Here is a 25,688-nt window from a genome sequence, read left to right as displayed (position 1 = left end):
AGTGGGCCTGGGAGTGCCCTGGCTCCGGGCCCAACTCTACCACTCCCAGGCTTGTGACCTGCAGCCAAGGCCTTCACTGCCCTGGGTCCTATAGTGGCCTCCCTTCCTCCCCCTGGAGCCCCATCCCTCCTTCACTGCTGTAGACCTCAGGGTGGGGACCCTGAAAACAGACATATTGATACCCCATCCCAGCAGCCAGACCAGAAGGCACCTCTTTACTGGTTCTACGCCAGTAGGTATAAGGGGTGGTGGCAGGTGGGGGGGGGCGCCCTCCGGGTGCCTCGGAAACATTCCAGATCCTGTAGGAGCCCCATGAAATGGGACGACAGAGACCCTCACTCCATTCCAAGACAGTGAAACTGAGTTTCCGATGGCATGCAGCAAGGAGGTGGCAGAGCCAGATCTGGAACCCAGAGCTCACTCCACCACCTGCCCCCTGCCCGCTGTGCCCATGAGACCCATGTGACCCTTGCTTGCCATGGCCCTAAGCGTGGCCTCAATGCTGTTAGTCTTGATTCCTGCCATCTGTTTACTGTGCTGCTGTTGCTGGCACAGGTCAGCTGTGCTGCTGGCCCAGGCGGAGGGCCAGGCCCTGCCGAGCTGGCCTCGTGGCAGGTGCAGGGTGCAGGTGAGGAAGACAGCTCGTGTCAGTGGAGGAGAATGCCCTCGTCTGCCTGGGCCATGCTTCCGGGAAGTCCCTTGCCAGTTCCCGCTGTTGCCCCTGCAACCTCCTGAGACTCAGAGCAAGGGAGAAGGGGCTGCCCAGGTCAACAAGGGGTGACTCTGATGGGATCCTGGGTCTGTCTGGCCCCAGGGCCACGTTCCTTCCATATAACCAGGCCATCTCCACACAAGGCGTGGTTCCCTCATTTGTCCACCTTGGAGTGAAGGCGCAAAGGGCAGGGCTGTGCCGTGCATGGCAAGAGGTAACAGGTGCTGCGTGGTTTTCCTGGTTCTGCTAGTCTGTGGGCCCTGCCCGGCAGCTACATGAGGCCTCGCGCCTCTGCCCCGCACTGCCCCTTCCCTACCCCATGGCGACTGCTCCGTCACTTCCCGCCAGCCCTCTGCAGCCCCGAGATCATGTCAGTGAGGTTTAACATAGACGGGTGCTTTGCTTTTATATACCTCGTCTCATTTAAAGTAAGACTCATGAGAGAGCCACACAACAGCAGTGTAACATAGCAGCCATAGGTCATGGTAATAATTCCCACAAACTCACATCTGAGGACATCTGCCCTTCCCAGCAGCAAAAAGGAAGAGGGAAAGATGAACATAGCGTGAGGATGAATTACGATCCCTACCTCCTATCCTCACTGTCCACGGGCTCTAGATACTTTAGAAATGACCACTTTCTCCACCAAGGGACAGTGGGGTGTTGGCCGTTTCCCCCAGGCCCAGGCAGCTGACAGCCTCTGCTGGGCTGGCTCCCAGCCCTCTCCAGCCTCTCTGGGTCACCTTGTCCCCAGGCCCTTGGCTGTGGCCCACCAGGTATCTGTCTTCCTGCCCTTCCCTGGCTCAACCCAAACAAACCTGCTTATTCTGAAGCTGCCCCTCTGTCACACCGCACACCCGCGGTGGGCCAGGGCTGTCTGGGACATTCTCACAGGCACCGAAGTGCCTTTTCTAGAGTAAGCGTGACTGAGGAGGTGGCTCAGAGAGGCCAAGGGACTTGCCCAAGGCCACAAGGAGGCTTGCGTAGGGGCAGGGTCCGAGTCCCTGTGCCTGCAAGTCTCCCAGGGCATGGGACTAGTGTGGTCACAGCTAAATCTTTCTTGCTGTCTGGGAGCAAGGGCAGGAATGTCGTGGGATCCTGTGGCCTTCCTGGCATGGAGCTGGGTTCCCAGGAGATGCTAACAGGGACGCCTAGGAATAACCCTGTCTAAGCAGCAGTGCCAGCCCTCACCTCGGGGGAAGGGCTCCTCCGGCACTCTTGACCCCAGCTGAGTCCACACGCCCAGGGCTGCTGGCCAGTGACCTGGCCAGGTGTGACTTCCAAACACCTCACAACACCATAGGGCTGCCTGGCACAGTGCAGCAGCAAGACAGGGAGGCAAATCCCCTGGGACAGCGGGGGCTCATTTGGGTCACAGGTGACTAGGCTGGGCACATGCAGATTGCACAGTGTCACAGTCACCTAAAGGCGGGGGCAGGTGGGGGCCGCTGTACCCTAATGTTGAGGGGCTCATGTGGTTGGACCCAGGTCCTTCGCCACAGCGACCGTTCGGGGTCACCCGCAGTAGACGAGCTGCCTGGCCACTCCCTCCACCCCTGATGCACCCACCTGGCGTCCACGCCCAACTCCCAGGGTCTCCTCTGCCACCACCGGCCTTCTCCAGGCCCCATCCCGGCCGTGCTGTGGAGAGAGGCAGGTGCCCGGCCTGGCCCTGCCGCCCTGGAATGCTGAGCTGGGCTGTGTGCTCTGCGCTCATTAAGCTGGATTAGGCCTGGGGCCTGGCAGGGGGGCCGGCGGAGGGGAGAAGCGGGGAGGCTTCCGGGTCCCAGGGAGGGCCCTGCTGACCCAGCCCAGGCCCAAACATGGTCACATTTCCCTTGAGGCTCTATGACAACTACACCTGGGGCCAGGGAGCTTGTGCCCAGCCCTGTGCAGGTGGGGAGACTTGGTTGACCCCAATCAACCACCCACACCACACTCGCGTCCTGAATTGTTCGAGGGGAGGGAAACGAGTCCAGCTGGGAGCCGGAGCCAGTGCCTGGGCCCTGCACAGGGGCTGCCTTGCTGCTCACCCTAGGGCAGGCCCGTAACCTCCTGGGCCTCCCTGTCCTCCTGATTCTGTGACCTGTCAGGTCGATTGTCCTCAAAATGCCTGGCAGTCTCCCAGCCCTGCCCCTTCCGCACCCCCCCAGGGCTGTGCCAAGGGTGCTGGTGGAAGGGCCACAGGAAGCGCAGGTGCTCCCAAGACACAGAGGACCTGGCTTGGGGTGTAGGGTGCCCCCAGCTCCATGGGGAGGGCAGGGAGCCTGTTGAGATACCCCTAAAGGGTGGGTCCTCGTGCTGGGACTGGCCCTGCCTGCCCACTGGGGATGTTCCTATCTGAGAAGTCCAGCCTGCTGAAGGAGGCTGGGAGGGCTGCTACCCAGGGGAAACCAAGTCGGGCCATGCCATGTGAGCTCCAAGGGGAGCTGCTCGTCATCTTGACAGGTGCCCCATGAGGCAGACACAGAGTGTCTCTGACCTGGAAACCTTTGCCCATCTGTACCGCAGGGGAAGGACAAACTCTAATCGCTTTTGCTGTTCCTAATCCTAATCCTAGCGACGATCGCACTGCTCCCCAAACACAGGCAGGGGACTAGGGCATGAGGTCACCCAGCCTGGGTCCTCAGTCTGTCCTGTGTGTGGCCCAGGGCTGCCTCTCGAGTTCACGGGAGTCTGTGGAGCCAGGACTCTGCCCAGGCCTGGCCTTCAGTGGCTGCTAGCAAACCACCAGCTTCCTCCAGAGTCACTTCCCTCCTAGATAGGGACGTGAGAACTGCTGGACGTGGGGGTGGTGGCTGTCGGACTCCTGGAGGAGGTGGGGACAGGGACCAAATGTCCGGAGGCTCCAGGCTGGGCGACTGGCCCTGTCTTTGGCCATTGGCACATGCAGCAGGTCCCAGTAACCCTGGGCCCAGGGAGGACGGGAGAAAGGGCTGTGCTCCCACCTGCAGCCGGGCCGGGACCTGCCAGGCATGTGACATGCCTGCCTGCAGTGGCGCTCGGGCTTCTGGGCTCCTGGGTGGACAGGTGGAGGCCTCTGCCTCTCCCTGGGCTGCTGGGCTGAGGCTGCCCCCCCTCCACACTGGTCGTTGCGTGGCCCTCAGTACCCCCACTTCTCACTGGCCTGGAAGTAGTGACTGCGGTGGAAGTCACGGAGGGTTGTGGTATCCCTGAGCCCCTCTGTGTGGCCAGGGGATACACTGGGAGTCAGCGGGATCTCGCCTCCCTCCCGCCGAGGAGCATGGGCTGGCCTCACTTTACCCGGATGAAGCCCAAGTTCAGCAGACGCCCCACAAAGGCAGGAGGCAGGGCTGACGTTCAGGCCAGCTCTGTCTGACCCAGGAGCTGCCACACTGCACGAAGCTCGGCCACCTTAAGTGTCCAAAACCAAGAGTAGGGACCTCTGCAGCCACAGTGCTGGGGGCCCCTCTGGCCCGGCCAAGCTGCCACGCTGTGTATCCGTCACCCTCCCAGCGCACTCGAGCTGAGCTCCTGGTGCGGCTCCTCACCGCAGCACTGGGCACGACTGACCGTCACACGGCTCCTGCCCTCCCTAAACACCAATGGGGCACGGTCACGGCTTCTCCTCCCAGTGACTCACTCTGGGCACTGGCGAGGCAGCTTTCCACTTCAATTACAACTTTAAAATAGCCCTTTCCCCATTCAACACAGTTTACCCCTTGTGCACAGGAACCGACGCCATCTGGCTACCAGTTTGCTGACTGATTTTAGACAATTCTGGAATCTATTTTTACCCATCTCCCCAGGCCTCAAATGAGCAAGCTGGCAGGAGCACAGCAGTGGTCAGCTGGACAGGAACCAGCCCCACGGGCCCTGGGAGGGCGACTGAGGGCAGCTCCGGACCCTCACCACCGCCTGGGTCGGCCAAGGACCCCCCGATGACCTGCTGGGCCGTGAGCCTGACAGGCCGGAGACGCTTCAGAGCACTGCCAGTGGTGAGCGGCTCCTTCTCACACGTCCTTATTTCTACGATGCCTCGAGTGCCCCCAGTTGCTGGCTGGGCCTCTGGGTACCTGTCCTTGCCTGCCCATTTCCCACTGTGGCTATCCGGGCCCTGTCCACCTGGAGTGTCCCCTGAGCCCACTCCATCGAGCCCTGGCTGTGCTGGGCGCTCCTGCTACACAGGCTTTCCTGCGTCCTTGCCGTCAGGATGTCACAGGCACCCACCCTGCCCAGCCAGCTCTAGAGCAGGCACCAAAGTGTGTCTCGTGTGGGACGCTACCTTCCTCGGTAAACCCAGGGACCAGGGTGCAGGGTCTGTCGCATCTGCCCGCGGAGGTGGGCCTGGTGAGCAGCACCCTGCTGGCCAGCCCCGTTCTCCCTGCCTTCTGTCCCCCCGGGCACCTCTCTGGGCTTTGGGCTTTCGTGGGGCTCGGCCCCAGCTGGCTCTGCTCACTCACTGGCCGCACAAAACCGTTCCTGGGAAGGACCCTCCTGCATCCTGTCAGAACCCTGTGAGGGCCAGGGCGGGGGGCTCCTGGTGGCCCAGGCCCACACCCTCAGGTCCTTTCTCATGGACCGATGGCCGTTTCTCACCCACAGCAGCTCTGCCGGCCCCTTCTGCACCTCAGAGCAGCACCGGCCACTCCCGCCAGGGCCAGCTCCTCCCTGTCCAAGGGCCTCCCGCAGGGTCTCCAAGCACCTGCCTTGCCTCGCCGGCACCATTCTCCAAGCAGCGAGGGCTCTTGCTAAAATGCAAGTCAGATCGTGCCACTCGGCCTCACAAGGCCCTCCTTGTCTCACTCCAAGTGGAAGGCAGAACGCTCTCAGCACAAGGTCCCCTGTGACTGGCCTCCTGTCCCCTCTGACCTCCCCTCCCACGGCTCCCAGCACTCACTCCACCTGCGGCCACCCCAGCCCCTTGCGCCCCTGCTCCCCGGATAGCCCTCCCCCGCAGCCAGTTGCCCCTGTGACCTCTCACCCCATCCCACCTCCCAAGGCCTTTCATCTGAAGGTCTGTTTGCCTCTGACGTCCCACATCACCCTCAAGATTACAGCTCCCCCATGAGGATGCAGGGCCCACGAGGGTGGGGCTGTGCTCGCTGTGTCCCCAGCACCTAGAACTGGGCGTGGCTGGATGACAGAGGCATCCTGCACACCTTGGCATCTGCCAGCAGCTGCACAGTCCCTGCCCGCAGATGTGCTCACTGGGTGCCAGCAGAGGGCTACAGGGGTCATGTGGTTGGAGGGGCCAAGTCCTGGGCCCCCGAGTCACCGGCTATGAAGAGCCCCTCCCAGCTCAGGTGTGCGGTCGAGTCTACCTTGCTCGGGCCCCACCTGCAGGGGTGGGAGGAGCAGGGGCAGGGCCAAGCCCACAGAGCCCGGCTGCCAGCCCACCGGAGGGGCCTTAGGGCTGCAGAAGACCACTGCTGGGACCCGCCGCCCAACCCCCAGCGCCTCCTAATGGGGACTGTGAATGCCCTTTCCTTTGGCCAGTGGCATAGGGACGTCCCCAGGGCTCAGTGGGCAAGAAAATGAGTCTACATTTAAAGTCACAGAGGACAGCACGTCCCCAGCCAGACCCTGCTGCCCTGGCTGCACATGGAACCTGCTTCACAGCCAGGATGAGTTCACCCCCAGGACTGTGGCAATACCACAGGGCTCTTCTGCCCAGGGCAGGAGCCATGAGGCCAGAACACCGGGCTCAAGACCAAGCTGTGGAGCAGCCGAGGCCACCCAGGAGAGCCCAGGTGACAGATGACACAGCCCCAGCCTTTCCACACAGACCCCACGGCCAGGGGTGGGGGCAGCCCAGGGACAGATGGCTGCCATTCCAAGTGCAATAGCTGGGCCTGCAACCCTTGGCAAAATGACCACTCTAGGGCTCAGGGTGGTACCTGATTAATGCAGATGGTGACAACAGGCTGTAATGACACCAACCTCACATGGCTGTTGTAAGGACCAAACTAACTACTGGGAAGGAGGCTTGGGAGGACTGATCTTGTCACACCGCCAGCAGCCAATACCTGTCCTAACCAGGGACGCTGCTTCCCATTCAACTCAAGCTCACAGGGTACGAGAAAGCTGGAGGGCTTTCTCTCCACTTCGCCGATACAAGTACCCAGAGCACGAGCTTGGGATGTGTATTGATTCAGCCACTCTCCACCTTAAACCAAGTGATGAATCCAGGGCCACCACCCGAGGCACACCTTGGCACCTGGGGGGGGTGACGCTGACGTTAAGGAGAACGTGGCCACGCCCAGGCCTGGCCGAGCTCCTGTGCGCAGGAGGCTGCGGTTCAAGGCTCATTCTAAAAACCAGAGTCATTTAATAGCGCTGTGCGGTTTCTCCTGAATGGTGGGCTGACTCACGGTTGCCCCGAACACTAATTCAAGCAGGGATCTGCGGGGCTGGCCTTCTTCAGAGCTGAAAAATTATCCACTAGGGAATTTTGCCAGACACTAAGTGATTCACTCATTTGCTCCTGTGTTTTTTCACCCCTCTCTCTCTATCTCTCGCTGAGGCTCCCCTGAGCTGGGCTCTGTGCCAGGCACAGGCTACAGGGCGGCTGCGGTTGTGAGGGGCTGTGTCCTGCCCCTGCAGGGAGGATGGCGCAGGATGCTGGGGAGCTGCGGACGGGGGTTGGTCAGTGGTGCCAGGGTGGGGATGGGAGAGGGCCCGGGAGGTGCTCCTGGCCTCCTGCCCCTGGTCAAGGGAAGGGACAGACAGGTTTATGTCTCCACCTGATGCAAGTAGGCTGTATGGAGCCAGGGAGACCAGGACTCATATCCTTAGCTGCGACCCTGAGCAAGTCCCTGGTCCCCTCAGCCTCTCCCTGTGTAAGCCTGCTGAGTGGGGGGTGAGGTCTGCATGTGCAACACTGGCATGCCACGCAATGCCTGGAAGGTTCGTCCCCATTCCTGTGCTGGCTTCTGCTGGCATACTGCGGCCAGCCGCTCACAGCCCGGTCCTCAGTAGCTGGGGCGGGGGCAGGTAGGGGTGGGGGTCTGACTCTAGCTGGTGGACTGTGAGAAGGGGCCTGACAGCAGCTGTGGGTTCATTTCAGGGTGGGGGAAGCTTCACGGAACAGATGACGTCCACCTGAGGTGCCGACAGGTGGGGAGGGGCCGAGAGACTGTGCCACCTCAGATCTGGGGAGAAGCCCAAGCTGGCAGGGAACGGGGATGAGTGGCCCATGGGGAATGGGTGGGAAGAGGCTGCTAGGCCCGCCAGGGTTGCTGAGGAATTGTGTGAACCCCCTGCCCCATTTCTCCCTCACGGCTGGGAACCTCAGAGCCAAGCTGGTCTCTCCACGTCGCCTGAAGGGGAAGGAGAGGCGTCCACTCTCCTCGCCGGGGCAGTGAGGCCACCACCCACACAGTTGGCAAGCTTTGCCCAACGACCAAGCCACCACATCTGGGGAATGTCCGCAGAGGCCCAGGAAGGTGAACCAGGTGGGTGGGTGGGACGACAAACAGACGGGCTCTGGCGCCAAACTGGCATAGGCCGACCCTGGCCGGGGTGTGAAGACCTACGCGCAGTGACGGTTCCTTCTCTGCCCAGGAGAAATCCTCCTCCAGGCCCTGCTCTGTGGCTGCCCCCTGTCACCTGCGGGCCTGGCCATGGCTCGCCCTGGCTCTCCTGCAGGGCCCAGCCCTGCCTCCCCGGCCAGCTGTGGACCTTTGTGGGCCCTCCCCAAACTCGGCCTTAAAAAGTGGGCACATGAGCTGGTGACCCTGGGTAGATCTTTGTAGAGCAGGTCACACCAGTGAACACACGTGTGTTGGTCTGTCACTGTAAGAGTCCGCTGGGCTGCCTGTTCCCTGCAAGTCCCTGCCTGGCACAGGCCTGGGCTGTGAAGATCTGGGTTAATTGCCCACCAGGCAGGATTTTCCTAACTTCCTGACAGGAGACAGGGCTGCCCTGAGTTCACTGTGGGGCTGCTGATGTGCTCAGATGCTGTCCCCAAGGGGCCCCTTGCAAGGCCTGCCAGGTGCACCCTCTGAGTTCCGCGAGAAAGAACCCTGCCAACCGCAATGCCGCAAGAAGGGGGAAGGAGGCCGGAGTGCCGCGTGGTGAGCTCGTGGAAAACACAAGAGTACAGTTCATGTCACAAAACACTGTTCCAGGCCGGGTTGTCTCCCTGGAAGGGGAGTGCAGGGTGGGCAGGGTGCTGTGGGGTGCCGAGTGGCTTTGCAGGCCGGGGCTGGGTGCAGAGCCTCTGCTTTCTCGCTGACCTTGTTCGAGTGAGGAATCGGGACTAGACGGGCTTTGTAAAAGGTAACGTCACACGCAGATGTGAGCGGTGGGCCACTTAAGAGTTTCTCTGGAGACATGACACCCCCTTCGAAACAACACTCCCACTGGGCTACTGCTGGGGACACAGGCGAGTAAGACACTCAGACTGACCTCAGGGGGCACAAAGCCTGGAGGGGCAGCTGCGACAGCGGGCTAAGCGCAGCGCCGTCCCTGGGAGCCGGGGTCCCAGCCAGGAGGAAGGACTGCCCGAAAGAGGGCTCGGAGAGCCTCCTGGCCATGGTGACATCCATGCGGGGTTCTGAAGGATGAAGAGGGATCCATCAGGTGTCTGAAGGGTGGGGAAGGAGTGTTCTAGAAGGCATATATGACACTGGCAAAGGCATGGAGGGTAAGACACTGCATTGTTCAACATTCCCAATCCAGAAACCTCGGAGCACCCGAGGAAGAGTCCACACTTGATGCGAGGTGAGGATGGCTGCATCGTCCCCAGGCAGCGGTGGCCTCGTAGCTGGGCCTGCACCACTAACTGTGGCTCTGGGGTGCTCAGGCAGTGTCCAGAGGACCTGTCCCTGCCCTGCAGGAGGTTGGGACCTAAGAGCTTACGATATTGATGCTCTTTCCCAGACTTGAAGGAGGTTTAAATATTGTCCCCCTGACTCTTTTCCTGAAGACTGGACACGCTTTGCTGCCTTGGGCAAAAGGGGGTGAAGTAGCTGGTCCTGTCCATGCAGGAAGGTGCAGCCTGCCCAGGGCCTCTTCTACGCCCAGGCTCAGTCTGAGCCTACGAGATAGAACACACAGCGTTTCACCGCGTGCTGGAATACGGCACCCGGGAGAGTCTGCCCAGCCCGAGGTGCCAGCAGGAACAGAGATTCCCCAAACTGAGGCACGGGTGCTGCTGGAAGCTTCCCGCTCACACCCGTCAGAGCAGAGGTGGGGAGGGGGCGGTGGAGTTGCAGTGGGACACCCACAGTGGGGAGGAACAACGTCCTCTCACAGTGAGAACTGGAGGGACTGGGGATGATGATTTGTAGCTTCTGGGGACAGATGGGGGTGGCTTCTGTCTCTGAGTCCCCAGCTCCCCAGGAGGGGCCCTGATGGAGTTGTAACCGTGGCGATCAGAGGCTGCATTACAGCTGACAGGTAGACACACCAGGGACTCAGGTCCCTGAGGTTGGGATTCTGCTGTGGGCAGATGCAAGGCCACTCTCTCGGTGTCCTGACCTTGCAGTAAGCCACAGCAGGAGGGGGCGTCTGTGGCCCTTTGAAGTCTGTCACCTCCTTGGAGAGGATAGGGCCATCAGTCTCCAACAGGCCACACAGACCTGGGTTTGCTTCCCAGCTGTCTACTTACCAGCTGGGGGACACTGAGCAGCCTGAGCTTCCACTTTGGCACTGACAATATCTAATGGCACTAATGAGGCTGTCGGGCAGGGTAAGGTCCAGTACGTGAACAGACTTCCTGGAGGATCGGGGGCAGAAACAGTGTGGCTGTCTTAGTCATAAATCCCTGGTCCAACCCCTTCATCATGACAGGGGTGGAAGCTGAGGCCTGGCCAGGGGTGGGGACGCCTGTGTCCCACGACCTTCAGGCAAGCAGCAGGCTTTGCCCACGTGGTCCCTCTGCACACAGTGGGGCTTTGGACACTTGGTGTCCAACAGCCATGCAAACAGCCCTCCCAGAACTGAGCCGGTTCCTGCTAGAAGGAGAGTGGCTGTCAGGAAGGGCCCCAGGGCTGGCCTCTGGGCTGGCCTGGGCCACAAGCACAGCTGTCGGGCAGCACCTCGCTCCTGCCCTCCCTTCCGCTTGAACAGCGGGCGCTGGGGACAGGCCCCCATGCCAGGTTCTCACCAGCTCTTCCAGCAGAGCCTGGCCCGGGGCACAGCTCCTGTCACTTAGGCTTGACTTTGACACACGTTCCCCTGGTGCCAGAATTGAAAATAGGCATCGGGATCAACCTCGGGACCGAGTGCACTTCCCGTAAAACAATTCATTATGCACTTAGAAGGTGAGCTGTTTTTATGGCTTCATAAACACAGATGAGCCTCTGCTGCCCGATAGAAGACAGTGCGAGACTGAAGCCGGCTCATTGTCTTGGAAAAGCCCAAACTGCTTACTCGAGACAGAGCGGCTTTGGTCTCGGGTCGGGCAGCAGTGCCAGGGAAGCCACGGGCGGGCAGGCAAGAGCTTCTGGGATGGACAGGGAAACACAAACGCATCGTTACATCATTAGATGCTTCACGTTCGCATGTGTCGCTGGTAGAAGTACAGGGACCTGGACCCGCAGAGTCTGTGGGCTGTAACGAGGACAGTGGGCCCGAGAGGACTGACATAGGAAAATAAGTGCAGACAGCGACAGGGTCAGACGAGCCATGGCACACAGGGCCAACCACCCCCGAGCACAGTGGGTTTGAGGGACGGACACCAGGACACACGCCTGCTGGGTGGAGTGCCTGTGGGCCAAGTCTCCGGGCGGTCTGGGATGAGGGTGCACCTCGCTCAGCTTCAGGCCCCAGGGTGGGGATCCCTAAGGCTGCAGTTGGGCACTCCAGGCCTGAGTGTGTCTGGGCAGGTGTGGATGGCAGGGTGGCCCTCCTGCCCCGCAACAGTGCTGCCAACAGGCCAGTGAAGTGGGCTTGGGGCAGGTCTCAGATGCCCAGGGTTTATTCAGCCTGGGGACTTGGCCTGCAGTGGGCTCCCGTCTCTATCCTTCCACCCTGCTCTTGGGTTTCCTGTTGGTGCCAGCTCCCAGCCCAGCTCTGGTCTGACTCTCTAGCTTGGAGGGTGGGTCCCCCTGCTAGAGTTCACACAGCCAGCATGGTGGCCGTTCTGAACCATGTTCTCGGGACCCTGACTTCCTCCTCGGTAGTGGCCCCCATTTCTGTACACCTGCTCTGGCCCCTGGCTCCCAGCAGGCCATCTCAAGCTCCTTAGGATGGCACCCTTGGCCTGGATATGTCCCTCTGTGGGGCTGTGCTTGGGACAGCAGTCAGACCCATGTCTGGTGGTGGAGGCCTGGAGGAGCACTCACACTTCTGGGGAGCACTCACCAGGCAGGAAGAGGAAGGGCCCGGAAGCACAGTCAAACTCTATACTCCTGCCACCACTGTGGGACCCTCCGGTCTCCCAGTCAGCAACATGGCTTCCAGAACCCAGGGAAAGTGGCTCACTCCCCAGGCTAGGCCTCTCAGTTTACAGCTGTGGTCACTGGCTGTGTCTGCTCTCAGGTTGGCATGACCTTGGCAGACCTGGCTCCAAGGCTCTTGTGGCTAAGGGAGCCTCCAGCGCTCCCCTGGGGCATGCACGGGTCCCTATCCTGCTGCGTCTGTGGGCCGTACCCAGGGAGGAGGCCCAGTGTGGCAGCTGTGTCCCTGCTGTGTGGGGCCCTGGCTTTCCTCACCCAGGCACCGACCACCTGCAGCCTCCACCAGACTCCATACCCAACTCTGGCTTCTACCAGACGGTTAAAAAGAATGTCCTTGCCCGACAATGGCTGTGTGGCGGAGATGACATCGAGAACCCTGAGAGTGCAGGGAGGCGCTGGCTTTGGTAAGTGACTTGGAGCCACAGGAAACGGGGCCCTGGCCTGTGTCAAGCACCCCGGTCACCCACTCGGGGACCACGGTGTGAGAGCCCCGGCAGGGTGGCGGCAGTACTCACGTTGATCATAGCATTTGACGTGATGCGGAAGAGCGTGGCCCGCTCGTTCACCGCCTTTAGCTTCTCACTGCTCTCGGGCGGGATCTTGAGGCCGTCCAGCTCATTTAGGGAGCGCTGCAGCGCGGCCCCGTGCTTGGCGATGAGGTCATTGCACGTGCCGAGGTCGTCTAGCTTCAAGGAGAGGTTCTTCAGGGTTTGGTGTAGCTCACTCTTGTCAGCTGGAGAGGCAGTGTCCTCGTCGTCCCCAGAGTCATCTGTGGAGGGGAACAGAGTTCGTGGCTGTTACCAACTGACACCGCACAGAGAGGCCTGTGTGGCCTGTGCCGAGTAGGGCAGGTGGCACCACTCGAAAAAGATCAGTTCCCTGGATGGCACCCGTTCTGCTCCTGGCCAGGCTCTGGCAGGTGGGGTGGGCGCAGGCCCACCTGCGTCTGTGGGACGGGGTGTTGCGGGCGGACCAGCTTGAACGACAGGGCCTGGACCGGGCTGTGGAGGGTGCAGGCCTGCAGGCATCCGCCTGTGTGCAGGGAACCAGCTCCCTGAAGTTGAGGCCTGCAGGAAACGGTGGCCTGTGCTGGGGAGACGGATGGAGATTGCTCCCCGGGATGGGGCCTGGGCCCCTTTCCTGGCATCGCAGGCCCACCCTAAGCCGACCAGCTTCCCTCCAGCCAACTTTATTTGCTCTCCACTCCGTGCCCACCCCCCAGCTGCACCAGACAGCCCTCTGTTCCCCGCAGACACTGTATGTTGCTGTTTGGGGCCTTTCCCACATATCCCCACGGCCTGGAACCTCCTTACCCCTCCCCAGCTCTTCAGAGGTCTCACCCAGCCTGCCCCTTTGAGGCCCGCTCAATGCCATCCTCTCTCCAAACTCTGCCAAAAGACCCCATGTCACAATAGAAGTCCCCTCTCTCTGCCTTCCCCCATCTGCCCTGCAGGAGCACGACCCTCTCACATATGCAAGGCCTCCCATCTGCAGATGCTGGCTGTGGCCTCTGAACAGCCTAGTTAGGGCAGGGACTGTACCATCCATAGGGGACAGATGAAATTGAGGCTCCAAGAGGTACAGTCACATCCAGCTGCCTGGCAGCCACACTTCCCGCCAGGCTGCTGGGGCCGCCATGAGAGGGGCCAGGTAGCGACCTCTCTTCCCATTCGCGCCCTCCTCTCACCGCTCACGTGGCTCTGTAGAGGCCCTTCGTGCTCCCTTTCCTGCCAGCCCAGCCTGTGTCCAGGGGGCGAGGGGTTATGGGGGCCTCTGAGGGGCACACCATGGCAGGTGGGGTGGGGGGCAGCTGGCGTGGGGCCCTGCTGCTGCCTTAACGCTGGGCACAGGACAGCCAAGAAGCTGAAACCACCTGTGAGCACCAGATGCTATAACTGCCAAGGGGTTTCTGAAATGTCTTGTTTCAGAAATAATCAGCAAAAACACTTTAGATGAAGAAAATCTGTAACCCAAGATATAATATTTTTTAGAAAAAGAATGCATATAGTGAGAGAATGTTTCTTCCCACGGTGGGCAAGGTGCGTGGGGGTGGATACAGCTGAGTCACTGTTCCCAGTGTGCCCTCGGCCCATGGCAGGGTCAGGCCGGCCAGCGCATGGGGCCCGAGCCGGGGGCAGCTGAGGGGGAATCCAGTGTACACCTTGTCCCCACTGGCCACAGGGGCAGGGAGCCTCCCCCGAGCCAGCCCAACTGCAGCCCCGAAATGGCCCAGTGTCTGGAGACCACACGTGCTGGGCCACCCTCTCCGCAGGTGAGAAAATACAGCTTGTGAGAGGCCAAGCTGCCAGTGTAGGGGCCAGAGCAGGGACCCGAGTCCAGGTCCGTCTGCCACAGCATGTCCCCTCTCTGGACTGCCGCGGAAAGGCCCCAGCAGCTGCCGTGGACTGCACGTTTTTGCGTGCCAGGCCTCGGGCGAGGCGCTGCCTTGGTTAATGCACTCGACGACCCCGTGAGGTAGGTTTAGGGGCAGGATGGTGCACTGAAATTGCCCAGGGCCACAAGGGGAGGGGACTCTGGAGCATCCAGGTCTGTCTGGCTTCGGAGCCTGGACTGTTAAAACGTCCTGTCACTGAGGTGCGCGTCACCTTCCCAGGTTCAATATGCGTAAGAGCCAGACGGCCCTCTACAGCAGGAGGCCTCGCGGGGTGCGCCGGCTGCGGGTCAGTCTGAGGGGGACCCTGTTCTCTAAGCAAGAGCTGGTGAGAGGCGCAAGTAGCCCAACACTGAGCGCCCTCCCGTGTGGTGGGTAGAAGCAGGTAACCACATTTCTACTTAAGTTGGTATTAAACAGGGCACTTTAGGAAGCAGCTCTTAAGGTCCAGATTCTGGCCCCCAGGGACACAGGGATGGCCTGTTCTGGCCTGAAGTTGCTGGCTGTGTTGCTAGGGGCAGGATGGGAGGACCCCTGGGTCAGTGGTTATGGGCCAGCGCAGTCTGTTCTGCAGAGATGGGCAGGGAGAGTCCCACCTAGAGGGACAGTGACATCAGGAGGATGAGGGAGGGTGGGGCAAGGGGGGAGGGGGTGTGAACGATTGAATGAACGAATGCTTTGGGGCGCATCACCTAGGAAGCCTGTCTAGGCCTGTAGGTTCCCGGCATGCCTGGGTTGGCATGTCACATGCAGGAGGGCAGGAGCTGAAGGAAGTGGGGGCAGGTGTGGGGCATGGAGGAGCAGGGTGGGGAGGGGGGATGGTCAGGGGCCCCAGGCGTAGGCCAAGGAGCCTGGCCCTCGTCCCCTGGCAGAAGGGAGTGTGTGGCGGTTGACACACGGGAAAGACGAGACTGGTGGCAGGTGGCAGCATGGGCAGATGTAGGGGCACAGGGGCCAGCGGGGGGTGGGCTCGGGCAGGAAGGACCCCTGCCCCCTGCGCAGGCACACTGACGGTCACTCTCACCCAGCTCCAATGCTGTGAACGACGGTCACAGCCACATTCCCATGCGTCACCACACACCCACCGCCCCTCAAGGAGTGGGTGGCATCACCCGCCTCCCTTGTTCCCGCAGCAACACACGGCTGCTCGGACGCGCATTGAGCACGAGGGTGGGAGCCTGACTCCAGGCCAGGTGGAGGCAGAGCCCAGCAACGAAGGGGACGCCGCCTCCGAAACGCGAACTTGGCCACGCTGAGCCCTGAAGTTTGCAGTTTGGGGTGAGAGGCCCTCGCACGGAGCACGCCCATGTTGGAAAGTCAGGTGAAACTCAAGATTAGAGGCACAGATAAAAACTATTTAACGTGACATTCCTCAAATTAAAGAAGCGATGATATTAACTTATGCTTTGTGAAGGATAAACTGGCAGATACCGATCAAGAGTCACGAAAACGATTCCTTGGCTTCCACTGCCCACTTCTTCCCCGACGGGGACTCTGCCGATGGGACTTACGCAAAGGAAAGACACCACGGTGTGCACAAAGCTACCTAGGGCTGCAGTTCTGCCGCTTATAGCCGTGGGGGTCCTCCAGCGTTTATGACCTATGACCCCCGCCACTTTCCACTGGGATAAAACTCGGGGACAAGGAATGCCCGAGAGGAAGATGGGCGTCCGGCCGCTACAAAAGGAGCATCCTGGCAACAGCAACGCTGGCTTTCGGCGGCCACTCATGGGGCTGCGGTGACAAAGCAGCCCTCCCAGCCCCAGGGGCGCAGACTGCGGCAGGAAGTGGGGGCTGCCGGGCTGCCCTGGGTGGCACAAAAACTGAGGAGGTCGGAGGCGACAGGCTAGAAAGCCCAAGTCCCCTGTCGACGTCTAGCCCTGCTGCTTCTGGGCAGCAGTCCCCTCCAAGCCTTGGTTCCTCACGTGCGCGGCAAAGACACCAGTGCCCACCTCAGCCGTGGGGAAGGACCTGGGGCCGGGTGCCCCGTCGGGTGGAATTACTACGACCACCGGTGGCCTGTGCCAGCTGAACTCAGCGCCTCTCCGTTACCTCCCAGAAAACGCCAGTCCTTTGAAGAGACAATTGAAGTGGGAGTGTCCCTGAGCACTGACTGGGAGGGTGAAAGGTGTCATCACCCAGGACACGTGCGGGATGGGGCCTGGCCTGGCCAAGTGTCAGGTGGAGACTGAAAGAATCAGCCGATCCCTACAGGTGGCGCCTCCGCAACAGACCCCAGGAGTTAGGCCAGGAGTGGGAGCCGGACCGGGCACTTTGCTCAACTGCTGAGGGTGGGAGGGTGGCGGGCTGGGTGGGGAGACGGCCCCAGGCCCCCAGCAGCCTCCCCTGCCTGTCCCTCAGAAAATATTCCTGGTCCTCTCCTGAGCCCCCCCCAACCCCCATGGAATGGCGTGGAACGAGGGTGAAGGGCCCTGCTCTGGGGCCCAGGCTGGGTGTGAGCCCAGGCCACCCTCCCCGGCATCCTCAACAGACTGCCCAGTCCCTCCTTAACTCACTCCCGTCCTCAGGTGAGCTCTGGGCTACGGGGAGTAGTCACACCTCTCTTGGTGACCTACAGGAACCCACACACGATGAACACAAGGCTGGGTGTGGCCCTGGGCCGTGCAGGAAGCTGCCTCTGTTCCACTCACCCACTCGGGGGAGGGAGCGCCCAGGTCACTTACGCTCCGGCCTGCGGGAGCAGGTTTTGGTTTCCTGGCCTTGGAGTCGCCTGTTTTCTGGGCTTCTCCTTCTTCAGTATCTGTGACTTTGAAACATTTTTTTTTTCCTATTGCCTTATCTCTGTTCAGATCAACTGCTAGAGCGTATGGGGAGACAGACTCTGGCCCTCGGATAAGGGACAGCTTTCTAACAGTGCGGGTGGCCCAGCGGGACACGGCTGCTCCCATCACGGAGGTGGAGGAGCAGAGTCATGGCCTTCTGCAGCAGCAGCACCCTGGTCCCCTTCTCCTCCCGTTTTCTTCACTGGCGCTGTCGGCAGAGTCAAGGGTGGCACCTGGTAGCAAGAGCATCCTAGGCTGTCAGGCGACGCTCACTCATGGAATGGCCAGGCTGAATCCCGGAGGGCAGACTGGCCCCGAGCTCCCTCCAGAGCACGGACAAGCCAGGTCATGCCCCTATCATGCAGGCCCACATCTTCACTTTCAGATGGGAAAACTGAGGCCCGGGGGGAGGAGAGGGGCTTGGCCGAGGTCGGATGTTGGGGTAGCCACAGTGGCAGAGGTAACTAGCCCCTTCTGAGCCCCTGCTCTGACAGAGGTAGCCCAGACCTTGAGCCGGGCTCTTCCCAAGTGGCTAAGATGCATTTGCTGAGGGCTCAGAGCCTGGGTCCCAGGGCAGACGATCCCAAAGTCCTGCTGGCTTTGCTGGGAGGAGAGCAGAGTTGTGGGGGTCACTGCTCCACGTGCCTGCCACCAGAGCCACCCCACGGCGGGCTGCTGGCCTCTGATCACATGCTGTGCACCAGCTGCTGACAGCTGGGCCCACTGGGGCGCTGTGGGCTCTCAGGTCTGCAAAGAGTGCTGGGCAGAAGTGCCACACCTCACTTCCCTCCCAGCACGGCCTCCTGAGAGTGGGGCTGGGCATGGGGAAGGCAGCGTGAACAGGAGACGCGGTGGCTGGGCAGCAGATGTACCCCAGGAGCCAGTCAGAAGGGAAAAACCGCATGTGGCGACCTCCTCCCCCACCTGGTGGGGATCTTCCTGCCCATCCTCCACGTTCAGTCTCAACCCTCACACCCTCTGGGTGGCCTGCAGCCGTCCCTCCCTCTCTCTGGGGCACACGCTGCCTTCCCTGGCCCCAGCGCCCCTCACTGCCAAGCCCCCTGTAGGCAGCTGCTCTGCCTCATTCATTTTGGCCGCTGACTGGCTCTGCACCCAGCCGGTTTTCCTGGGAAATGCATGAATTGCACCCAGACCCAACCCTGGTCTCAGCAGCCTGGGAGCAAGCTCTAGAAGAGGCAGCTTCTCAGACGTCAGTGACGATGCAGCAGGGAGAGATGGCAGGCACCCTGCCCTGCAGCAGGCGGCAATGACAACTACGTTGACAACGGCATCTGAAGCTTATCCAAGGTGCCAGCGCTTTCTGAAACATTGGACAAATAACTCATTCAATCCTTTATCCTTCGCATCCTCATTTTATGGCGGAGGAAACAGGCTTGGGGCAGGACAGGTCCTACAGCGAGCGAGTGGCAGAGTGAGGAGATCCAAGTCTATGCTCCCCACTGGGGCCCCCCAAGTCATTCTGGCCATTTTCCATGTCTCACCATGGCCGCACTGAGGGGGGATCTCTGTGCAGTGTGCCTGGGAAATAAGCTATAATGCTGGAGGAGGCACACGTGGTTTCCATGACTGTGCAGTCAGGGAGCAGGCCCCACCCCTCCCCTGCACAGCGGTCCCACCTCTCACAGGATTTACGGGAGCATCTCGTCCTGCCCCACCTGTGTTGTCTCACTCCTCCTCCCAGACTGCCAGCCTTGCCAGGAAGTGGGTAGAAACAGGATGCTCCCACAGGGGGAGTGGGGCTGCCACTCCGCCACCCCGTGCCCTCATCTCAGCAGGAGGGCCATGGCTTGGCACATCTGTGTCTGGGCTGAGACCACTGGGCAGCCGGAGAACAGCAGAGGGCAGGAGCTGCAGCCCCACACTGCTGGCTGAGGGCTCGGGCCTCCAAGGACGTGGCTCACAGAGGAGGACAGTTACCCAGAGAACCAAACCCGTGGGCTGATGGAAAACTCCAGAGCTGAAGGGCCAAGATGGGGACTTCTGCCTCCCCATCCTCCTGCTTTGCAAAGAGCCAGTCATTTGCCTGCTGCGCCTCCCAGCAGGGCTGCGGGGATGATCTTTCTGAACTCTGCTGGCCCCTCCCCAGGCCTCGCCAGGGGCCGGCTGCCTGTGCGCCGCTGTCCCGGCACACTCCTGATGTTCAGATCACAGAGAAGCAACTGCCAAGGATCCCAGTGAGCCGCTCTGCCACCTGCACAGGATGTGGTTTCTAAAACAAGGACATCTGAGTGTGGAGGGTGGAGAGCTGACTCCGCTCTTGCCCAGAGGCAGCTCAGGGCCAAAGGGGGCCTGTGCCTTCTGATGAGAATGACGTCTCCTGAATCTTCAGCCAGTGGTGTTCCTGGGCCTCACTGGCTAAAGTGACAAAATAAAACAGCAGCCCCGGCCATGGAGCATGGAAGGAACAGTCAGCGTCAGCCTCCAGGCCAGGCATGGCTGGGAGATAAGGTGCAGGATGGCTTTGAGACGGCAGGACCACGTTGAGCGAACGGCCGTGGGATAAGTGCCCCAGCCTATCACAACTGCCTCTCGAGAAATGGATCCCTAAAATACTCATCCATTTTCACAAGCTACATGGGAGAATGAATTCTCTTTCTTGTTAAAGGAGAATAAATGCGTAGCGATCAGGTTACCAAGGTGTCACAAGGCAGAGCTGCTCTGTCCATCTCAGCCAGGCCATCAGAGTGTGGCAGTGCCCTTCTATGTGTGGTAAGCTCCCCGCATGCACCTGTTTCCAAGCCTTAGTGGCTGTACTGGGTTGGCTAATGTCACCCCCCAATTCACATCCTTCCTGGAACTTCAGGATGTCACCTTATATGGAAGGGTGAATGCAGATGCGATGGATGAAGATGAGGCCATGCTGCAATAGGGTGGGCCCTTAATCCAGTATGGTGGGGTCCGCGTAAGAGGAGAAAAGACACAGAGACGTGATGACGGGGCAGAGATTGGAATGATGTATCCACGAGACAGGGAACACCAAGGATGCCGGCCACACCGGAGACTAAGAGAAAGGCACGGAGCAGATTCGTCTTTAGAGCCTTCGAGGGAGCACGGCCCTGCCAAGGCCTCCATTTCGGAACTGTGACCTCCGGAACTGAGAGAGAACAAACTTCCATTGTTCTGAGCCACGAGTTAGTGTGATTTGTATGGCAGCCCTAGGAAACTTAAAACGACGCATACTCACTATCTTATAGCCCTGGAAAGAAGTCCTAAAATGGAGGCGTGGGCAGGGCCACGTTCCTTCTGGAGACTCTAGGGGAGAATGCGTCTCTTGCCTGTTCTAGCTGCCAGAAGCTGCCCTCATGCCTTGGCTCAGGGCCCCCCTCCATCCTCAAAGCCGGCAGAGTCACTTGTCGTCTCTCTGCCCCTCCAGCCTCTCTTCGCAGCAGGGCTCAGGAGGGTTACACCAGCTCGCCTGGATGATGCAGGATGGTCCCCATCTCAGGACTCTTAACCCAATCACACCTACAATGTCCCTGTGCCACATAAGGTAACACACTCACAGGTTCCGGGAATCAGGACATGGACATCTTGGGGAGCCATGGTTTGGCGTCACTCGTGCCACCTTCTCACTCTGTGGTCACTGCTGGAGTTGGATTTACTGCCCTGGGGAGAGGTCCCTGGATGCTCTAGTTGTCCCTGAGACTCCTTCCTGGGCACAGAGACCTCACAGGTCCCTGTGTTCTCCCCGAAAAGCCGGGCGCATACGCCCTCCTGGCCAGGGGTGGGGGCAGCCGGTTCTGGGCCGGGCAGTCTCGCTCTGACTCCACGTGGCCTAGGTCAAGTGCACAAGTCCCTACACAGGGATATCAATGCTGCTTCTGGACAGGATGTTAAGCACGCGGCCAGCGCAGAGCTGGGACTTAATATGCACCAGGGCGCTAGGCCCCCAGCCCGGCAAGATCTTTGTTACCTTCCATCAACACAGCTCACTTTTGCACATAACTGTCTGGAGTTTACTTCAAACCACAGAGGCTCGGAACCAGAGGGAGCCTGTCTGTTTACTAGGTGCCCACCCCCCCTTCCCCTCAGGGCTCCCTTGATCCCGTCATAGCTGGATCAGCTGAGGGGCCACCGGGCACCTCACCTGGGCCGGGACCCTTTCTACAGAGGCTCCTAGGGAGGAGCAGGTTGCTGTGGTAACAGCCAGCGCAGGGGAGCCAGGTAGGCTATTTTTAGAAGTGGAGCTTTTTTCCACGTTTGGAAGAAAACGTATCCAGTTTCTCAGCGGGGAAGCCCTGCCAGGGGGCAGCATTTTGGACCGAGAAACCCAAAGCTGCACAGGCTGGTTCGAGGTTGGTGCTGTGGGAGCCGGAGGCTCTGCGCCACCCCGTTTTGCACCGCCTCTTGCTCATTTGTCTGGGGTCCCAGCTGTGCCCTCACCTGCCCATGAGCTCCTCGGGGTCAGAGCACAAGATGACTAGAGGGGACCCCTCTGCTCGCACGTGTGGCTGGAGCTGAGAGCATCCCTGGGGACAGGAGCAGCCCAGGCTAGGGTGGAAGGCCGGCACTCATCCGTCTACTGCGCTCGCATGCAGCACTGGCTAGACGAGTTTTGGGAAGGTGCTGCTAAGATGGGTCCTGGCAGAGGGACAAGATTGCAGTGGGAGGGGACAGGCTGGCAGGGGCTGGGGAGGGGCGTGGAGGAAGATGCTGGGAGCTCCTGCAGGGTCCTGGGCAGGGAGGGACATTCTGTCTAGTTCACACCCCGCCTCCCATCCCAGCAAGGCCTGGCACGTCGCCCACCAGCAACACCACGTCCTTCAGCCATCCCAGTGCCACACGTGGAGACCCGGAGCTTGGGAACTTTCCCACTTCTGTGCCGTGCCACACACCACTGCAGGTCACTTTCCTCCCCTCCTCTGCTAGAGGCCTGGTTGGGTCACTTCCACTGAGCAGCCCTGAGCCCTCAGCCTCCCCAGCACTGGGTCCCTCCACCGGTCTCTGGCCAACTGGAGTAACCTTTGGGGTGGTGGCTTCTTTGAGAGCGAGGCTCATACTTGCTGGTCTCTGCATTCCCGCAGACCAGACAGGGCCCTGGGGGCAGCAAAGACAGAGAAGCCTTGCCCTGCTCCCCCCGCCGCCCCCCACCACAGCAGGGGTGCCTGCATCAGTGCAGCATGGGGCCACTGTGCCTGGGGCCTGACACCCAACTGTCAGTCACCAGCAGGATTAGCTCTAACCAGCGGAGGAGCTCCTTCGGGCCAGCAGCATAGTCAGTGGGGATGGGCACTGCTGTCCCTCCCCTCCCTGCAGAGCCGAGTCCAAGTATGCAGGACTGGGAGGGGGCAAGGCTAGTCCCTGATCCCTGGCAGCTTTCCAGCCTGTGGCCTCATCCCTTGAGCGGCCACTCCTCTCTGAGGCTTCCCTCACAGGGCTGCAGACCCCCACGGCGGGCGTTCATCCCGTCCTGAGCGCTACGGACTTTGAGCAGGGCTCGCATCCTATTTTCTCTCAGTCTGGCTGTGCAGAGACACCGCCACGGGGCCTCTGAGAAGGAAATGAGCAGTGTCAGTTTCTAGTGGGGACTGCGGGGGCGCTGCACCCTCAGCAGAAAACAGCCATTCCCAGCCTGCGTCGTAAGCGCCCGAATGTTCGAGCACAGCAGCTTGGGAGACTGATTTAGATTTCGGGAGAGCTGTTAAGCTGCCCGAGCTTGATCCCAGAATCCAATCAGCTGGATGCTGACAACAGAGAGAAATGTGCGTTGGAGCGGGGTCCCGGGGGGCTGTCGAGTGATGTCACAGCATCTGAGAATGAACAGCCTGGCTGCTCAGTGACTGCTTCCTCTGGGCTTCTGTGTGGGGGGCCAATTCCATGTATCTCGCACGGTATTCTGCAAGCGTCACCCCCAGAAGAAGAAAGGGTGGCGTGGAAAGTTATGGGGCTTGTCCCAAGGCTCCCAGGTGGCATAGCTAGGATTGGTGCCATGATCTTTGCAGAGAATCTGATGGCACCTGCCACCCCCATGGCCCTGGGGGCTGCAGAGGCTGGCCAGGCCAGGGGCTGGAGGGCGAGGTGCAGCCCCACGCCCAGCCCTGAGACAAAGGGGTGGCTGCTGCTACCTTCCAGTCTGGCCTAGAGTGGGCGGGCGGGGAGCTGAGCCCTGCCGGGGGTGTGGCACTGTTGGTTCTCCACCCCGGCCCCAGAGGAGGACCCCCTCACTGCAGGCTATGGCTGCTGATGTTCCACCCCACTCAAACAACGGGGAGGGGAGCCTGAGAGGTGTTCTGGGAGCTTCCAAGAGAACAGGGAGTCTGAGACCACTGACAGAGTAGGGGCTGAGACAGAGCCTCGGGGTGGGAGTTGGGGAGATGACTTCACACTGGGGCTGGAGCCCTGGAGACCTGAGAGGACTCTTGGGAGAAGGTGGCAGCCTTGCTGGTGCAGGATGGTGACGTGCTGGCAGGTGGCACAGAAGGAGGATGCCGCAGAAGAAAGAGCAGAAGCACCGGGACAGAGGCGGGATGTGCCGGCAGTGGGCGAGAGGGGGAAGCAGGACTCCTGAGAGCGGAGCCGCCCCTCTGAGGCACGGCCAGTCCTTCCTGCCTGGGGAACCCAGAGGACAACAAGCTGCCTTCCCCAGTGGGCCCTGTGGGGTTCTGCAGAGAAAAGAATCGTGAATTAAAAATAAAAATCTTTGGGAAACCGGACAAGTAGTGCCTTTCCCCTCAGGGAGGCAGGTGACTAAAGGCTCTGGGTAGCTCAGCCTGAGCTTCCATTCCACTGGAAGGCACGGCAGGATCTAATCTGATGGAAAATCAGATAATAATAAATAATAAATTGCGCAATGCTGCCAGGTGGATGGAAAACCGGCCAGAGCGCCAGCGTCACCTTGATCCTCGAGGCCTCTGTGGCTTGTCTCCCTGCTCTGCGCTGGTGATGGGGTGAGTGGGGCTGGGGCGTCCCGGGAACCTGGAGAGACTGTATTGGGCTTCTCTGACAGCTTCTCCAGGAGAGGGCGCAGGGGCTGCGCCTGGCCAAGGTGGGGCCAGGGGTGGGGTGCCCAAGCCTGACATAAAAACTGGGCTCTGCTTCCATCCCACGGAGCTGCAGGGGCAGAAAGCCCATTCGATAAACGTGAATCTGTAGGGTGGTATCTGCGGTGGCTGAATCTCATCTCTTTCCAGCAAAAAATGCTCTCCAAGACCCCAGGGTCGGCTAGAGACACCAACAAGCACAAGTCTCAGAGGACGAAGAAATGTACCTCCTTCCCTCTCACTGGAGGGAGCCAGGCACACGGTCAAAGCCACAAGCCAAAACGATGGCTGAAAAATACAGGCACGGGGGTGACGGTCAGGATGCCCATGGAGCCAGGGTACCCCTCAGCAGAAGGCTGTGATCCGGAGCTGTATGCTGTCCTTGGCTGTCCTCAGGATGACAGGCAGCTCTGGGCAGCCAGGCCCACCCCCAGGGAAATAAACAGGCGCAGAGATGGAGGCAAGAATAGAGGTGCGTGCTCCACTTATGGCATCTGCCGAGATGCTAAAGACAACCTGCCGCCCACGGCCACCTCCAGCCGGTAGAGCACCCCCCCACCCAGCCCCCACCCAGCCAGGCCTTCCACAGGGTCACCCTGAGGCGTGAGGGTGCCTGTCCCTGATCCAGCACTATTGGGCGCTGACCCCTTCCAGGGCCGTCTGGGCTCACTCACCCACCCTGTGGCTGCCCAGACAAGGACCTGATCAGGGCTGCTCCCCCATCCCTGCCTGGGGCAGGTGCGTGAGGCTGGACCATGCCAGCTGGGCAGGGGAGCCTGGCCCTGGCGCTGCAGCCCACCCCCCTGGTGGGAAGTGAGCCAGGCGCGTGCTCTGCTTCTCACCCAAGCCCCTGTTTAATGGCACAGGAGGGGCCCAGAGCTGGAGCACAGAGGCTCCCTCCCCTTCCTCTGATCCCCTGGGGTCAAGACCAGAAACCCACCTGCGTCTCAGCACACAGGTGCCTCTCAGGTGGGCTGGTTTCTAGACAAGAGTGAGCCTCCTCCAAGGCGAGCCTCAGCTCCACCTGGCCTCTGCTGTGGGCCTCTAAAACCCAAGCCACCAATGTGCCTGTTCTGAGACTCAGCCGGGGACTGCCTGGTGACCTGGGGTGGGAAGGGTATCAGTGTTTTTGAAAAGCTTCTCCAGGAGATTTCATACTGAAGCAAGAGTGAAAACCACCCGGTTAGATGCTACCTAAGGTCCTGCCAGCTTTAACATCTCATAATACCAGGTTCCAGCCACATACATTGCTCCTTATTGTCCCCCACATCCAGGTGCTGCCTGCGCTCTGCAGATGAGGGAACCAAGGCCAAGGGAAGCTAGGGTGGCAGCCAGGCATTGTGGCTCCTGGGGCTTCCTCTCCCATGCCACCTCCTGGGTAACCAAATAAAACAGGAAAATAATTCTCCCATCATCCCGACATCTCAAGAA

General features: G+C 60.6%; 1 protein-coding gene across 1 annotated transcript in view; it reads right to left on the bottom strand.

The window, feature by feature from the left end:
- Positions 1–25,688, bottom strand: part of OSBP2 (oxysterol binding protein 2) — an 88,803-nt gene that overhangs the window by 31,030 nt on the left and 32,085 nt on the right. The window contains exon 2 of the mRNA XM_012657967.1: positions 12,597–12,850. Coding sequence (XP_012513421.1) covers positions 12,597–12,850 — 254 coding nt within the window. The remainder of the gene's footprint in view (positions 1–12,596; positions 12,851–25,688) is intronic.

The sequence above is a fragment of the Propithecus coquereli genome, unplaced genomic scaffold (genome assembly GCF_000956105.1).
Source record: "Propithecus coquereli isolate 6110/MARCELLA unplaced genomic scaffold, Pcoq_1.0 Scaffold567, whole genome shotgun sequence".
NCBI lineage: Eukaryota > Metazoa > Chordata > Mammalia > Primates > Indriidae > Propithecus > Propithecus coquereli.
The sequence above is the reverse complement of the archived record's forward strand: the minus strand, read 5'-3'. Positions and strand labels throughout refer to the sequence as shown.